At 41.9% G+C, this 17,773-nt stretch overlaps 1 protein-coding gene across 1 annotated transcript in view; it reads right to left on the bottom strand.

The window, feature by feature from the left end:
* The window catches only part of nf2a (NF2, moesin-ezrin-radixin like (MERLIN) tumor suppressor a), a 120,979-nt gene that overhangs the window by 47,473 nt on the left and 55,733 nt on the right, over positions 1-17,773 (bottom strand). Inside the window, exons 5-8 of the mRNA XM_060907454.1 lie at positions 5,225-5,293; positions 3,106-3,188; positions 859-934; positions 571-705 (exon numbers count right to left, since the gene is read on the bottom strand). Coding sequence (XP_060763437.1) covers positions 571-705; positions 859-934; positions 3,106-3,188; positions 5,225-5,293 — 363 coding nt within the window. The remainder of the gene's footprint in view (positions 1-570; positions 706-858; positions 935-3,105; positions 3,189-5,224; positions 5,294-17,773) is intronic.

The raw sequence follows: 17,773 nt of genomic DNA, 5'->3' as shown, positions 1-17,773 counted from the left end.
GTTCTAATAAGCCCAAATAGCAAAGAGAAATAAAAAATGCATGTAAAAAAACAGCTTGGGCCTTAGGAGGTTAAGATAAGATAGGATTTCTTCCTAAGTTAAGTTAGGAAACCTCCTTCTGTAATACCAAAACTCCTAAATGCCTTCCTAACTTAAGATAAGATAGGATTTTACACTTAGGAAGTTTCTGTAATGTGGCCCCAGGTCTGGAAAAATGGCTCTAGAAGCAATCTCAGCGATACGGATAAACCCAGGCCTGGGCTACAGGGATCGGGCTGATGTGAGCATCGACCACATAAACTGCAGAAGACTGATTGATTTATAGTTATCGTTATAGTTGCAGTGATAGTTATCGGTACTCTGAGAGCGGACCTTTAGTCTGTGCTACGTGAGCTGAATAAACTTGCTAGACAGATATTCTGTAACACTGAATGTAGCTAGAAATGGATAAAAACTACAACATGCTTTTAAATCAATTTTTTAAAAAAACGTCATGGTAGAAGAGAAATTAAAATAGTGTAAAGGTGTTTTGTTCACATGATCAGATGTCGAAGCGTGTTTGTGTTGTACCTCTTTGTCACTGTAAGAGATGTTGCGGATTTCGTTCCAAGGGAAGGAGATTTTAGGCGTCAGTCTGTTCTCCGGTTCGTAAATGTGCAGCCCCAAAGCGTCGACGCCGAGCAGCAGATCTGTTCCCTTTTTATTCTTCAAAAGAAAAAAGAAAATAAATGCTACTCTGGGGGGATGAGACCAGGTCAATAGCTAGTAAGAGTCACTCATCTTGGAGTGAGAGTGGAGCGGTGTGAGCGTGAGAAAATCTATAGCCACACTGTGAGACAGGCTTACAGCAATTCTTACCCGAATAAAAAAGTAGTTGATCCCGTACATCTCCAAATCCTGCGCTATTTTCAAATATTCCATCTCGGCTTCGTCTCTGGAACAAATGACAAATGAGCAAGAGTGTCGAAGGGAAAGGAAAAAGAAAGAGGCAAACACGAGGCGATGGCACGACAAACAAAACAGAAGCTTTATTATATATAGGTATGTGAAAAAAATTAAAGGTGCTGTAAGTAATTTTCAAACATGTTTCTACATCTGTAGAAATCATCTCATTTCAAAACACGTCCTACACTGTGCTCGCATTTCATGTTTTTTTTGTTTTAAAAAAAAAAAATGATATACACTACCGTTCAAAAGTTTGGGGTCACTTTGAAATGTCCTTATTTTTGAAAGAAAAGCACTGTTCTTTTCAATGAAGATCACTTTAAACTAATCAGAAATCCACTCTATACATTGCTAATGTGGTAAATGACTATTCTAGCTGCAAATGTCTGGTTTTTGGTGCAATATCTACATAGGTGTATAGAGGCCCATTTCCAGCAACTCTCACTCCAGTGCTCTAATGGTACAATGTGTTTGCTCATTGCCTCAGAAGGCTAATGGATGATTAGAAAACCCTTGTACAATCATGTTAGCACAGCTGAAAACAGTTGAGCTCTTTAGAGAAGCTATAAAACTGACCTTCCTTTGAGCAGATTGAGGCCAAGTTTACATTAGACCGTATCTGTCTCGTTTTCTTCGCGGATGCACTGTCCGTTTACATTAAAACGCCTGGAAACGGGAATCCGCCAGGGTCCACGTATTCAATCCAGATCGTGTCTGGTCCGGTGCTGTGTAAACATTGAGAATACGCGGATACGCTGTGCTGAGCTCTAGCTGGCGTCGTCATTGGACAACGTCACTGTGACATCCACCTTCCTGATTCGCTGGCGTTGGTCATGTGACGCGACTGCTGAAAAACGGCGCGGACTTCCGCCTTGTATCACCTTTCATTAAAGAGTATAAAAGTATGAAAATACTGCAAATACTGATGCAAATACTGCCCATTGTGTAGTTATGATGGTCTTTAGGCTTGCCATCCTTCCACTTGCAAGTGGTAAGTGATATGCGCTGGGATCACACACACAGCGGCTCAGTCCCGAATCACTGCTCATGCACTTCACTCACGTGCTCTGTGAGCTGCGCAGGGCCGGAGTGCGCACCCTCCAGAGGGCACTCGCTGTTCAGGGCGGAGTGATTTGGAGCGCAGGATGCCTGCGGAGCCGAGCGTATCCGTGTATTGGTGTTGCTGTGTGCACGCGAATCGTTTTAAAAACGTTAATCTGATGATCCGCTGATACGGTCTAATGTAAAAAATGTTGACTTCCCTGGTGGAAATGCGCGATTTGTTCCCCGCTGACCCTTTGAAAGCTTCGTTAACCCTTTCACGCTGCAAATCGCTATATCGGTCCGGAAAATACGGAATCTTTCAACACGACAGACCACGAAACCCGTCTCGTGTATCGATCACCATTATCAGATAAGGTCTAACTTCACATCTCTGTGAAACATCAGGAATGTCACTGTCGATGGTGTCCATTTCGGTAGCCTGTTTACATTAGATTCCCAAGCGCTGGCTCCTTGGAAAGTTTTTGTGACGTCACGGGTCACGTGACCACCTAGCTCATTAACGAATCCTTGTTTTACGCTGATGTATAAAAAAACTTGAATAATGTGATGATTTTCACATTTTTGACGCCCTGCAGTGATTTAGATGGCATTTCTTATGTCCTTTATACATAATTATACCCAGAAAAAAAATCCATGTCCCATATCCTTTTGTTCCCCGCTGACCCTTTGAAAGCTTCGTTAACCCTTTCACGGTGCAAATCGCTATATCGGTCCGGAAAATACGGAATCTTTCAACACGACAGACCACGAAACGCGTCTCGTGTATTGATCACCGTTATCACGGCAGGCCGCTATTCCAGTCTCATTATACCATACAGGGAAACCCCTGTGTACGCCGACTGCATACGAGATTCCACAGGATTGTGGTTTCAGCGTAGTGCTGCATCACCCAGGCGTGCGTTATTCTCAAATAACTGCTCGGTTTTAATCCTTACACACGTCACTAATAGTTTACTGTGTGTTCTGTATTATAGTAAAAATGTAGAAATGGGATTGTAGGTCAGTCATTAACTTGCTGCTTGCCTTTCTTTGGATGTGAAGTCAAATCAAGGCAGTGTGTGTGTGTGTGTGTGTGTGAACACACGCTAGTGTTACCTGGTCCTGCCTCGGTGCTCAGCGTAGCAGAGTGTGATTCTCTCCTCCCACATTTCAGCAGTCATCTGGTAGAGATTAATCACCTGCACAGTACCGAGCTCAGCGTTAGACAGAGACAGAACTCACACAGACCACACGCACACACAGCCCCGGCTCATACGAGTCTTTTTTTTTATATATATATATATAAGTAAATGACTAATTAAAATAAACAAAATGAATAAAATAGCCAAATTTAATTTAAAAAATGTGAATTATTCAACTGATAATAATAATAACAACAATTTTTCCTCAAACTTCTAAATCAAAAACATCAATTTGATGAGATGACATACATTTACACAATTTTTAACAAAAAAAAAATTTTCATTTTACAATTTTCTTTTCTAATACTACTTAGAAGAATATGACAGAAGATTTCCTCAAAAATGTTAAGAAATTGTTGATTTATGTTCGATTTTATATTTTAAAACGTTTTTTTGAACAAACCATGAATTATTTTTCCACAAATAAACAATACAGAAATTATTATTATCATCATTACTATTATTATTACATTTTTAAACTTGGTCTGTTTTTTTTTTTTGGTCTTCTTTACAGTGAAATAAATAGTTAAATTCAGACAACATTCAAAATCTAGAATTTTGGCTTTCCCGAGTCTGCAAACTTATATATATTTAATTATATGCATGAAGTTTTCTGAAATATGAAAAATACTTTATTAATAAATCACTTAATGAATATTCGAAAATCAACTATAGCAAAGATTGTGACGTTGATTGTTGAAATTTAAACGATCGTATTCATCTGTCGTGTCTCTTCTCAAAATTTTTTTTGGTTGTTTGGAGTTTTTTGGTTCTTGACTATGAGGGGGAAATAAAATTAAAAAATAAATAAATAACGTTCTCGAAGACCACAATATCCCCCGCTGGCCGTAACTCTGGTAAAATGCGACTGAACTGAACAAAATTGCAATATGCGCATTACCGACATATAACAAAGAATCCTGTCAAGTTTTGTCAAATCAAGTTTATTTGTATCGCGCTTTTAACAATAAACATTGTCGCAAAGCAGGTTTACAGAATTTTAATGACTTTAAACATGAGCTAATTTTATCCCTAATCTATCCCCAATGAGCACGCCTGTGGCGACGGTGGCAAGGAAAAACTCCCTCAGACGACATGAGGAAGAAACCTCGAGAGGAACCAGACTCAAAAGGGAACCCATCCTCATTTGGGCAACAACAGACAGCATGACTATAACATTAACAGTCCTAACATAAAGTCAGCCTCGCTGATGCTATAAACCCCCCACCGACGGAAACCCGAGCGCAAAACCGTTCACGACAACCGCAGCCCCAAAGTCAGCAAGTCAACCGCAGTCCCAGCCACAAAAGCACCACTGCAAGAGTCCAGAGCGTCCTCCAGGCGCGACCCCCAACGGTCCACATGGGGCCGTCCTTCACAGGAGGAATTTGTGAAATTCCTCCAAATATTGTGAGAAATTGTGATTGATTTCAGAAGGCGAGTACCCTTCCCAGGACAGATGGACGGACATCGCCACGACATAATCCCCCTTCGGGCCTTCCGGCCAGCAGGAGATAAAAATTGTGAGGGAAGCCGATTTCGGAAAGCAAGCACACCTTGATGAAATTGCCAAAGTACGGGGGCGTCGTGGCTCAGGTGGATAAGGCGCCATACCATAAATCCGGGAACCCGGGTTCAATTCCGACCCGAAGTCATTTCCCGATCCCTCCCCATCTCTCTCCCGCTCATTTCCTGTCTCTACACTGTCCTATCCAATAAAGGTGAAAAAAGCCCAAAAAATATCTTTTAAAAAAAAAGAAATTGCCAAAGTACAAGTTTGTTAATAATCAAAGGCATAACTTTGGGAAAATTTGCCCAAATTAAACAAAATTTCAATACACGTATAACTGTCATATAACAAAGCCTTTTACAAAGTTTGGTAAAATTCCTCCACAAATTGTGAGAGGAGTTGATTTCAGAAGGTGAGTACCCTTCCCGGGACGGACGTCGCCATGACATAATCCCCCTTCGGGCCTTTTGGCCAGCGGGGGATAAAAATCAGATCATTAAAAATCAGGGAATAAATCACGTACCCTCTTTGGGAGAAGCTCTTCTTGGGCCAGGAAGCCTGGTTTGTGGACATTGGGGTCGTAATCTCCGTACTGAAGACGCAACATGAAAACAAAGTCATTAAATCAGTTCATCAGAAGGATTTCAACATTTTGTCACTGCACATATTCTCATTTTCATCATATCAATCATCATCATCTCTCCTTCTCTCAGCAGGTGTGTAAAAAATAATACAAATTTAATTAAAACTGCCATGTTGTAACCTTTGGAATCGATTAGACTTTCATGACTGCTCACAGCAAGAGCAAATTGAAGGAGCTCGCTAAAATCAGAGAGACAGACAAGTTGGTCGAACCGAAGCCAAATTGCCTTCCTCCATCTTCATTACTGGTGTCAAATCCACTGCTTCGGGCAGCACGCTGCACATTTCATACAACACGCGTTAGAAACAGCAGGACAGCGCTGAGGAGGGAGGAAAAAAAAAAAAAAAGTGTGTGTAGGTGAAGTTCAACTGGCTAAATAAAGTGGCAGCGTGTTCGTTTATTCTCACTCGATCTGAGAAAAGGAAGTGTGAGGTGAAGAAAAGTTGCGGTGCAGCTCAAATCCAGGATGGCTGTCCTGCTCACCTCGGTCTGAGCCAGCACCGCTTTACTGGTTTCATTTGTCCAATTACTAAAATACACTACCGTTCAAAAGTTTGGGGTCACTTTGAAATGTCCTTATTTTTGAAAGAAAAGCACTGTTCTTTTCAATAAAGATCACTTTAAACTAATCAGAAATCCACTCTATACATTGCTAATGTGGTAAATGACTATTCTAGCTGCAAATGTCTGGTTTTTGGTGCAATATCTCCATAGGTGTATAGAGGCCCATTTCCAGCAACTCTCACTCCAGTGTTCTAATGGTACAATGTGTTTGCTCATTGCCTCAGGCCAAGTTTACATTAGACCGTATCTGTCTCGTTTTCTTCGCGGATGCACTGTCCATTTACATTAAACCGCCTGGAAACGCCGGGAAACAGGAATCCGCCAGGGTCCACGTATTCAATCCAGATCGTGTCTGGTCCGGTGCTGTGTAAACATTGAGAATACGCGGATACGCTGTGCTGAGCTCTAGCTGGCGTCGTCATTGGACAACGTCACTGTGACATCCACCTTCCTGATTCGCTGGCGTTGGTCATGTGACGCGACTGCTGAAAAACGGCGCGGACTTCCGCCTTGTATCACCTTTCATTAAAGAGTATAAAAGTATGAAAATACTGCAAATACTGATGCAAATACTGCCCATTGTGTAGTTATGATTGTCTTTAGGCTTGCCATCCTTCCACTTGCAAGTGGTAAGTGACTTGCGCACAGCGGCTCAGTCCCGAATCACTGCTCGTGCATTACACTCGCGCGCTCTGTGAGCTGCGCAGGGCCGGAGTGCGCACCCTCCAAAGGGCACTCGCTGTTCAGGGCGGAGTGATTTGGAGCGCAGCCACTGAGGAGGAAGCGATGAGCCACACTGACACATTTCAACTTACGTGCCGAATTAGTCATGTGATTAGCGCATCTGTGTATTGGCGTTGCTGTGTGCACGCGAATCGTTTTTCAAAACGTTAATCTGATGATCCGCTGATACGGTCTAATGTAAACCCCACCTCAGAAGGCTAATGGATGATTAGAAAACCCTTGTACAATCATGTTAGCACAGCTGAAAACAGTTGAGCTCTTTAGAGAAGCTATAAAACTGACCTTCCTTTGAGCAGATTGAGTTTCTGGAGCATCACATTTGTGGGGTCGATTAAATGCTCAAAATGGCCAGAAAAATGTCTCGACTATATTTTCTATTCATTTTACAACTTATGGTGGGAAATAAAAGTGTGACTTTTCATGGAAAACACAAAATTGTCTGGGTGACCCCAAACTTTTGAACGGTAGTGTACTTGTTGTTGGTTTTTTTAATTAAAGGAGAACTGAAGGCAAATTTTTTATAATCAAAATTCTATTCAGGGGTGATAGCGTTCCGGCGCCACGCCGGATTTCCGGCGTACCGTGGCTGGGGGAAAAAAAATAAAAAAATCTAGTTCGCCCATTGTCCTGTGTCATTCTGAGATGCGCAGATAGACAGTAAAGGGAATTCGGAATTCCCTTTACTGTCTATCTGCGCATCTCAGAATGACACAGGACAATGGGCGAACTAGATTTTTTTTTTTTTTCCCCAGCCACGGTATGCTGGAAATCCGGCGCGGCGCCGGAACGCTATCACCCCTGTCTATTTCTCTCATTTTATTAAATATTGGAACACATTTTTGATCGCTATTTTGTCGCTGCTATAGCAAGTTATGAGTGTTTGAAATATGCTCTGTAATATATCAGTCCATATGTCAAAGCGATGGGCGTAAACGAGATTTGTTGAGACCTGTGCGAGACATCGTAGGACGGAAGTAAAACGTACAGCGGAAATCAAAGTGACCGGCATCTGCCAACATCATCAAAAGATGCACGCGCCCTCTTTCGAATGCTGATGTAATCAAGCCGGAAGTTTTGTTTGTTCTGATAGCGATCAGGAAAGTTTGAAAAAAGTAGGCAGTAATCGTCATTTAAACTCGTTTTTGTGCAATATTTCGTTTGGAAAACAGTTTTCAAAATGGCGGCACCGACACCTGGCTGACACTTCACGTTTCGAAGTCTTGCACAAGTCTCGTGAAGATCGCGCGGATAAGCGACGCCTGCCGTGGACCAAACGAACTCAATTCAACACGGCTAAAAACCGAATAGGCCGATAAGTATAATATTTAACTGCAATTAGTTGCCAATACGAGTCACGATATAAGGTTACTAAAACCGAAAACATAATGGAATAACACGTTAATTAAGAAATAAAGCAAGTTTAAAAATGACTTCAGTTCTCCTTTAATGCTGGGTTCGTACAGATAGAATACCTTTAACTCTATACATCATGCTAATTATATTAAAAGGGTTTTTTAACCATCCATCCATCATCTATGACGCTTATCCATCAGGGTTGCGGCGGAAGCTGGAGCCAATCCCAGCTGACTTACGGTGAGGGGCAGGGTTCAACCTGGGCAGGTCGCTAATCTATCACAAGACAACCGTTCACACACACATTCACACTTATGGGCAATTTAGAGTCACCAGTTGACCAAATCCACATGTCTTTGAACCGTAGGAGAAAACCCAGGGTTCTAACGAGACCAAAATATCAGCATAGTGGCACCAGTCATAACGGCTAGGTGGCCCCCGAAAGTGCACAGGTTCTACATGCGACATGGAGATGCATTCTCGTGTGTTTCCTGGCACTTGCAGGCCTCCCTGAGAATCACTCTTTTTTGGTAACATTAGTGAGATTTTTATTTTTTTTGCCAAAAGTTGTTGTGATTGTTTTTGACTTTAGACTTATTATAATAAACAAGACCAACTGTGAGCTACTGCTCACTTACAGTACGTATCCCAGGCTTTCATCTAAACGGGGGAACAGGGGTGCTGCGCCCTCTTACTCTCGGCGTGCGCCCCCTTACCGACTCCGTGAAAACATCCCAGCAACACTACGTGACAATGTGTCTGATCATCAAATACGTTATAATTGCTCCAAAAATATTCCAATCATAGTAGATACACCGCCAGACGGTGCAAAAACAATCCGAATTGGCGTTTTCCAGACTGAGGCGCCATGTTGTTTAGTTGTTTACTTGTCGCGGCTGCTCTCGCGAGATTTGACATGGGTTACATATAAGGTCAGCTGACTTGTAGAGCGAGATTTCTCGAGACTGAATGACCTTTCACCCACCGGCGCGGGAGCTTTTGACAGAAGTAGTTCGCGAGTTGTTTTTGTTGACACTTGGGCATTTAAAGATGTCATCCCGCGGCACGAAACGGAAGAAAGCCAAAGACTGTCCGGGGCAGAAGAAGATTATTTCTTTCTTTTTCAATGTTGACAGACAATTTGTTACAATTTCCCTCTCAGATAGCCTCAGAATGTCCCATTGGAGCGTTTTTCAAAGGCTTTGCACGGCGGGGGGGGACAACCGGCACCATCTCCCCCCCGCTTCGCTCCCTCGCCATGGTGAGCGCCCTTATACTAAATTTTTCTAGAAAAAACCCTGTATCCCCCGCTGCTCTCGCTTATATCAGAATGCAAGCAATCGAAGGAATAGGATGCTTATTATGAATGTTGACTTCAAGAAATCATGAACCCTGAAACAAGTAAGTAAAGAGCAGTGTCTCTCCGCAGGGATTTCAAACAGCATTCTGGTAAACTGTCATTCTGAAATAGCATTTTGCTTCTTGAAATAGCGTCAAAATCCACACTATATGTTTCGTAAATACATTCAGTCGGTAAACAGGAAGTCGATGTGCGACAGACCTGACAACAGTACACACGGTATAGAACCCCAAGCTGAAGCTCGGTACCAAATATCAAGCAGTTGTGATTTGTGGTTGCTGAGAAAACTGTTATGAAAATTTTGTAAATCCACGCTACATGTTTCGTAAATACATTCAGTCGGTAAACAGGAAGTTGATGTGCGACAGACCCGAAAACGGTTTACATGGTATAGAACCCCAAGCTGAAGCTCGGTACCAAGTACCAATGATTTGTGGTTGCTGAGAAAAAGGGTGTTTCGGACAGACGGAGATACAGACGGACGGAGGTAAACCAGTATAGCGCCCCCCCCCCCCCCCCCCCTTCCAGAACGGAGGTATTATAAATAAATAAATAATAATAATAATAATAATACTCAACTATATTAGCGACATTTATGGAATAAGAATAAAACCACCAGTTGATGTTCACCAAGTATCGGCTTTATTTTCAGCTTCAGCCAATCAATTACAACGCATGACTATCCAGATCTAACTCACGGACCGGAACGGGTTACGTGTCTGTTGCGTAAGCGCCTCTTAACACGGACGGCACTTTACCATGAACACAGCATGAGGAAGGAGGTAAACCAGACTAGCATGATCAGTGACGATCTCCACACGGAACGACTCCGGCAGCTACGCGCTGGGCACTTACGTGGACGTGGAGTGGAGCGTGTCTGAACGTAGAACGTTCGCATGGCAGCGCAACAAGGATAACAAGAGAAAATTAATTTTACAAAGACCACATTTTCAAGACTGACGAGTCCTTTTATTAGTGTAGCGGCAACTTTTACAGGCGTGTCGGCAATATCGTGGGCGTAGCGCTAAGGAGTCATTGCGTATCGGCCCGATATGGCGAAAAGGCCGAGTTAGAACCCTGGAAACCAGAGCACCCGGAGGAAACCCACGCAGGATTAACCACGCCCCTAAAAGGAGCAAAATCAAGCTGAAAAGTTCTGTTTCTAAATGTTTTTGAAAAATTGCGAACTAGTGAACTAAAAGGCAATTTTGTAACTATGAAAACGTCCAAGGTCTTGCTTAACAATTAATTAATTTAAAAAAATAAAAATAAAAAAACCTGCATGCAAGCATGAAAACCAAATTTTATTTGCGCTTTGAAACATGAAATTAAAATGACCTGAAGTTATCTTGACAAAAGTTTTGACCAGCAATATTTTTATCATAATAATATTGTAAAAACTTTTCATGAGCATTGGGAATTTATTTACTGATGGAAACCCGGACTATCTACATAACTGTGGAAATGTTTACTGATAAAGGAGAATTTACTTCGGTAATCTTTTTTCTTTTGTAACTACTGTTGGATTTTTTTTTTTTAAAGTCACTTGAAATTGATAACTGAGACACCTTGGGATTTACTCACAGAAATGTTTCAGTAGCTTGATTACATTTACTGTGTTTACTGTGGAAGCTTAGAAATAACAGTGGAAAACTGGGAATTTCCATACGGCTTTTTTTTTTTCAGTAACCATTAGGCATGGAATGACAGATGCGATTATTATCAGGCTGCATAATCTCTTAGTTTTTCCTAGTTGTAATTGCGTTATTTAGACAGCAAAGTGACGTACAGTAGCGGAAATACTGTACAGGTGACTTCACTGGAGGTGGAAGTAACACAGCTCTAATACCACAAAAACGCACACAATGGTAAAAAGCTGTTGTGCGACTATACAAACAAATTTAACGAGGCCGTCAATGACGGCGTAGCTCACTCCGGCTCCATCTAGTCCAGAAGGAACGATCTAAAGTGGGCCACCTTGTGCAATAAATGTTGCAAGCTAGATACACGATATACAAGTTCTACATAGAAGCGATATCCACCCTAGGAATACCGACCTACAGTGGTGCTTGAAAGTTTGTGAACCCTTTAGAATTTTCTATATTTCTGCATAAATATGACCTAAAACATCATCAGATTTTCACACAAGTCCTAAAAGTAGATAAAGAGAACCCAGTTAAACAAACGAGACAAAAATATTATACTTGGTCATTTATTTATTGAGGAAAATGATCCAATATTATATATCTGTGAGAGGTAAAAGTATGTGAACCTCTAGGATTAGCAGTTAATTTGAAGGTGAAATTAGAGTCAGGTGTTTTCAATCAATGGGATGACAATCAGGTGTGAGTGGGCACCCTGTTTTATTTAAAGAACAGGGATCTATCAAAGTCTGATCTAAACAACACGTTTGTGGAAGTTTATCATGGCACGAACAAAGGAGATTTCTGAGGACCTCAGAAAAAGCGTTGTTGATGCTCATCAAGCTGGAAAAGGTTACAAAACCATCTCTAAAGAGTTTGGACTCCACCAATCCACAGTCAGACAGATTGTGTACAAATGGAGGAAATTCAAGACCATTGTTACCCTCCCCAGGAGTGGTCGACCAACAAAGATCACTCCAAGAGCAAGGCGTGTAATAGTCGGCGAGGCCACAAAGGACCCCAGGATAACTTCTAAGCACTGATGGCCTCTCTCATATTGACTAATGTTAATGTTCATGAGTCCACCATCAGGAGAACACTGAACAACAATGGTGTGCATAGCAAGGTTGCAAGGAGAAAGCCACTGCTCTCCAAAAAGAACATTGCTGCTTGTCTGCAGTTTGCTAAAGAGCACGTGGACAAGCCAGAAGGCTATTGGAAAAATGTTTTGTGGATGGATGAGACCCAAATAGAACTTTTTGGTTTAAATGAGAAGCGTTATATTTGGAGAAAGGAAAACACTGCATTCCAGCATAAGAACCTTATCCCATCTGTGAAACATGGTGGTGGTAGTATCATGGTTTGGGCCTGTTTTGCTGCATCTGGGCCAGGACGGCTTGCCATCATTGATGGAACAATGAATTCTGAATTATACCAGCGAATTCTAAAGGAAAATGTCAGGACATCTGTCCATGAACTGAATCTCAAGAGAAGGTGGGTCATGCAGCGAGACAACGACCCTAAGCACACAAATTGTTCTACCAAAGAATGGTTAAAGAAGAATAAAGTTAATGTTTTGGAATGGCCAAGTCAAAGTCCTGACCTTAATCCAATTGAAATGTTGTGGAAGGACCTGAAGCGAGCAGTTCATGTGAGGAAACCCACCAACATCCCAGAGTTGAAGCTGTTCTGTACGGAGGAACGGGCTAAAATTCCTCCAAGCCGGTGTGCAGGACTGATCAACAGTTACCGCAAACGTTTAGTTGCAGTTATTGCTGCACAAGGGGGTCACACCAGATACTGAAAGCAAAGGTTCACATACTTTTGCCACTCACAGATATGTAATATTGGGTCATTTTCCTCAATAAATAAATGACCAAGTATAATATTTTTGTCTCATTTGTTTAACTGGGTTCTCTTTATCTACTTTTAGGACTTGTGTGAAAATCTGATGATGTTTTAGGTCATATTGATGCAGAAATATAGAAAATTTTAAAGGGTTCACAAACTTTCAAGCACCACTGTATTTGCCAGAAAGAATCCAAAACGGTGAGGAATTGACCGAGAAGAAGCTATTTTTGTTGACCTGTTGATCATTAAGGCTTAATTAGTCCATAACTTCATTAATAATTGTAATGAAGCAAATTTGGGTAGAAGTTACAGTATATGCACCCTAGGTACCCCTATCTTCATGGCAAAAAGAATCAAAAATCGGTGAAGAATTGAGGGAAAAGCAGCGATTTGTGTGGAAACTGCTCGTTAGGGATTGATTAATTACTCCATATCTTCATTATTAATTGCAATTATGCACATTTGGGTCAAAGCTATAAGCACCCCAGGCAGACCTACCTTCCTGCCAACAAGAATAAAAATCAGTGAAGAACTGAGAGAGAAGAAATGATTTTCGTGAAACGTGGACAACGCCCGCTGGCCGGCCGGATGAGCTAACGAGAAATCAGAGCTCCCCTTTTACAGGCTGCTGAAAGATAAAGAAAATAGAAGCAAATGGAGGGAGTACAAATGTTAAGAGTTTATTAAGAAAAGATTTAATCTATTTGTGATTAACTTTTCATTTTTAGTAAAAGGAATATTTGGAGTTAAATAGGTGATGATATTTTACTCCAACATTTACAAATGTGGGTAAATAACCATTACAACAAACGAAAGGGTTTTGGGTTGGTTGTTTTTTTTTTTTTATGTAGTGAAAATTCATTATGTCTGATAATTATAACTATTCTTTTAAGTTCGTTTCTTAAGACACGTATTTTTAAGTATGTTACCTCGCTTGTTGACAGTTTCGGCGAACACTTCCGCCTTCTTCAAAACAGTCACCAGATGTCGAGTGGTGACGTGCCTTATCAGCTGATGTTACTCTATGGAGGCGTGAACGTCCCACCCAATTTGACAGGTAGTCCACGCCTCCTGCTGTCAGGTCGCTGCCCCAGGACTGCGCTCTGGTGTGTGACAGCGCGTACGCTCCCTCATCCCGGTTCATCGTCCTCTGCGCCTGCTTACGTATCTCCACTGCCTCTAAAATCCAACGCTGATATCTATTCTCTTCCATAGATGTTACATACTCCATAGAGTAACATCAGCTGATAAGGCACGTCACCACTCGACATCTGGTGACTGTTTTGAAGAAGGCGGAAGTGTTCGCCGAAACTGTCAACAAGCGAGGTAACATACTTAAAAATACGTGTCTTAAGAAACGAACTTAAAAGAATGTTTTTTTTTTGTTTTGTTTTTTTCCAAATTCAACAAAATGAATATTTAAGTTGATAAAGAACAGGAAAATAAACGTTGCTTCTTTTTTGGTAATAAAATTTTTATTTTATTTATTTTTCTTTTTTAAAGAATATCATTCCCTCTGAATACACTCCTGGATGGAAACTTTCTGTAACTTGAAGTTTACTTGATAACTGTGGAAACTTTTAACGCTAACTGCGCTCATCTCATCTCATTATCTCTAGCCGCTTTATCCTGTTCTATAGGGTCACAGGCAAGCTGGAGCCTATCCCAGCTGACTACGGGCGAAAGGCGGGGTACACCCTGGACAAGTCGCCAGGTCATCACAGGGCTGACACATAGACACAGACAACCATTCACACTCACATTCACACCTACGCTCAATTTAGAGTCACCAGTTAACCTAACCTGCATGTCTTTGGACTGTGGGGGAAACCGGAGCACCCGGAGGAAACCCACGCGGACACGGGGAGAACATGCAAACTCCGCACAGAAAGGCCCTCGCCGGCCACGGGGCTCGAACCCAGGACCTTCTTGCTGTGAGGCGACAGCGCTAACCACTACACCACCGTGCCGCCCTAACTGCGCTCTTATTTGAGTTTTTTTTTTTTTTTTAAATAGCGACAGAAATTTACTTAATAACTGCAGGAACTCCCGTGATGTTACCTGGGAATATACAACCCCGATTCCAAAAAAGTTGGGACAAAGTACAAATTGTAAATAAAAATGGAATGCAATAATTTACAAATCTCAAAAACTGATATTGTATTCACAATAGAACATAGACAACATATCAAATGTCGAAAGTGAGACAGTTTGAAATTTCATGCCAAGTATTGGCTCATTTGAAATTTCATGACAGCAACACATCTCAAAAAAGTTGGGACAGGGGCAATAAGAGGCTGGAAAAGTTAAAGGTACAAAAAGGAACAGCTGGAGGACCAAATTGCAACTCATTAGGTCAATTGGCAATAGGTCATTAACATGACTGGGTATAAAAAGAGCATCTTGGAGTGGCAGCGGCTCTCAGAAGTAAAGATGGGAAGAGGATCACCAATCCCCCTAATTCTGCGCCGACAAATAGTGGAGCAATATCAGAAAGGAGTTCGACAGTGTAAAATTGCAAAGAGTTTGAAAATATCATCATCTACAGTGCATAATATCATCAAAAGATTCAGAGAATCTGGAAGAATCTCTGTGCGTAAGGGTCAAGGCCGGAAAACCATACTGGGTGTCCGTGATCTTCGGGCCCTTAGACGGCACTGCATCACATACAGGCATGCTTCTGTATTGGAAATCACAAAATGGGCTCAGGAATATTTCCAGAGAACATTATCTGTGAACACAATTCACCGTGCCATCCGCCGTTGCCAGCTAAAACTCTATAGTTCAAAGAAGAAGCCGTATCTAAACATGATCCAGAAGCGCAGACGTCTTCTCTGGGCCAAGGCTCATTTAAAATGGACTGTGGCAAAGTGGAAAACTGTTCTGTGGTCAGACGAATCAAAATTTGAAGTTCTTTATGGAAATCAGGGACGCCGTGTCATTCGGACTAAAGAGGAGAAGGACGACCCAAGTTGTTATCAGCGCTCAGTTCAGAAGCCTGCATCTCTGATGGTATGGGGTTGCATTAGTGCGTGTGGCATGGGCAGCTTACACATCTGGAAAGACACCATCAATGCTGAAAGGTATATCCAGGTTCTAGAGCAACATATGCTCCCATCCAGTTTCAGGGAAGACCTTGCATTTTCCAACATGACAATGCCAAACCACATACTGCATCAATTACAGCATCATGGCTGCGTAGAAGAAGGGTCCGGGTACTGAACTGGCCAGCCTGCAGTCCAGATCTTTCACCCATAGAAAACATTTGGCGCATCATAAAACGGAAGATACGACAAAAAAGACCTAAGACAGTTGAGCAACTAGAATCCTACATTAGACAAGAATGGGTTAACATTCCTATCCCTAAACTTGAGCAACTTGTCTCCTCAGTCCCCAGACGTTTACAGACTGTTGTAAAGAGAAAAGGGGATGTCTCACAGTGGGAAACATGGCCTTGTCCCAACTTTTTTGAGATGTGTTATTGTCATGAAATTTAAAATCACCTAATTTTTCTCTTTAAATGATACATTTTCTCAGTTTAAACATTTGATATGTCATCCATGTTCTATTCCGAATAAAATGTGGAATTTTGAAACTTCCACATCATTCCATTCTGTTTTTATTTACAATTTGTACTTTGTCCCAACTTTTTTGGAATCGGGGTTGTAAAGCAGGGAAACCGCAACAGCTAAAGCTAATTACTGCCGACCCGTACAGTACGTAAAACTAAGATTACATGATGATGACGACTAGCTTAGTAAGAAAATATAAATATTTAAAAACAACAAGCAGTGACTAGAAATGAATAAAAGTGTGATACCTGGGAATTTACTGACGATCTTTGATTTACTTTATAACTGTAGAAGCCTTTAACAAGAACTGAACAAGCCTCAGGTTTCTGTCCAGAAAAAAGGTGAGACCGCTGCTCAAATTAAAAGTTAAAGACAGTCATTTAATTTAATTTAATTTAATTTCAGTTCATTCCCAAACCTGAAGGCTACGGTCGACAGCACAGCTCTGAGCTTCCTTTACCTCAATCCTCCCCTCTTATTTCTTAGCCTCTATCTGCTGTCTGCCCTCCGTCCACCTCTCCGTCGTTGCCCACCTGCTGTCTCAATCCTCCCTGCCCACCATTAGCCCACTACCGTGTCGTGTCCATGCTGTTTACGTCTCTCTAAATGGGTAAAGGAACAAAAAAAGCCCTGCTGCCTGTCAACCCCTTGCACCTGCTCGAATAAATCAGCAGCTACATTCCTTCCTGCTGCTGGACTCGAGCTAATAAATTCACGCTGGGTCTCCGAGACCTCATCACACCTCGGAACTGGCAGACAGTAAAACCTGCATGCCGTAATTCTTTTCTTTTCTTCAACCGTTTGAACAACCTGAGCGTTCCCTCGAGGCTGCAAATTGCTTCGAGAGAAATTTAAAACCGCAAGCAGTGGCGCAGGTCCAAAGAGCCATGTAGGTTCTTCAGATAGGAACGAGAGGCAGAATCAGGGAGGGATGAGAAGAAAAATAGAAAAGAAAAAGAAAAATATGAGAGAGAGAGAGAGAGAGAGAGAGAGAGAGAGAGAGAGAGAGATACAGTCGTAAAGGTTGGCTGATTGAAAGCTTCAGTAACACCACTTCTCTAGGAGAGAAAAAGCTGCAAATTGGCAGCAAGGTAACGCGCACCACGCTCAGCCGAGGCTCAGGGATAAATCGCACAGAAAGCCCTTCAGCCGTCAATCAGCCGGTCGCTTGGTGAAGAAAGAGTTGTGTGTGTTCGGAATGGAAGTGAAAAAGGACTGATCAGAACCGCGGAAAGGGGTCAGAAGGAGCTGGTGTCTGCGGCGGGGTATGGGGGCAAACCCATAACCCTGTTCATTTGGTTATTTCCGTTGTCAGGTGACCAGTAAAGAATCCACGCTTCAT

The sequence above is a fragment of the Neoarius graeffei genome, chromosome 24 (assembly GCF_027579695.1).
Source record: "Neoarius graeffei isolate fNeoGra1 chromosome 24, fNeoGra1.pri, whole genome shotgun sequence".
Classification (NCBI taxonomy): Eukaryota; Metazoa; Chordata; class Actinopteri; order Siluriformes; family Ariidae; genus Neoarius; species Neoarius graeffei.
The sequence above is the reverse complement of the archived record's forward strand: the minus strand, read 5'-3'. Positions and strand labels throughout refer to the sequence as shown.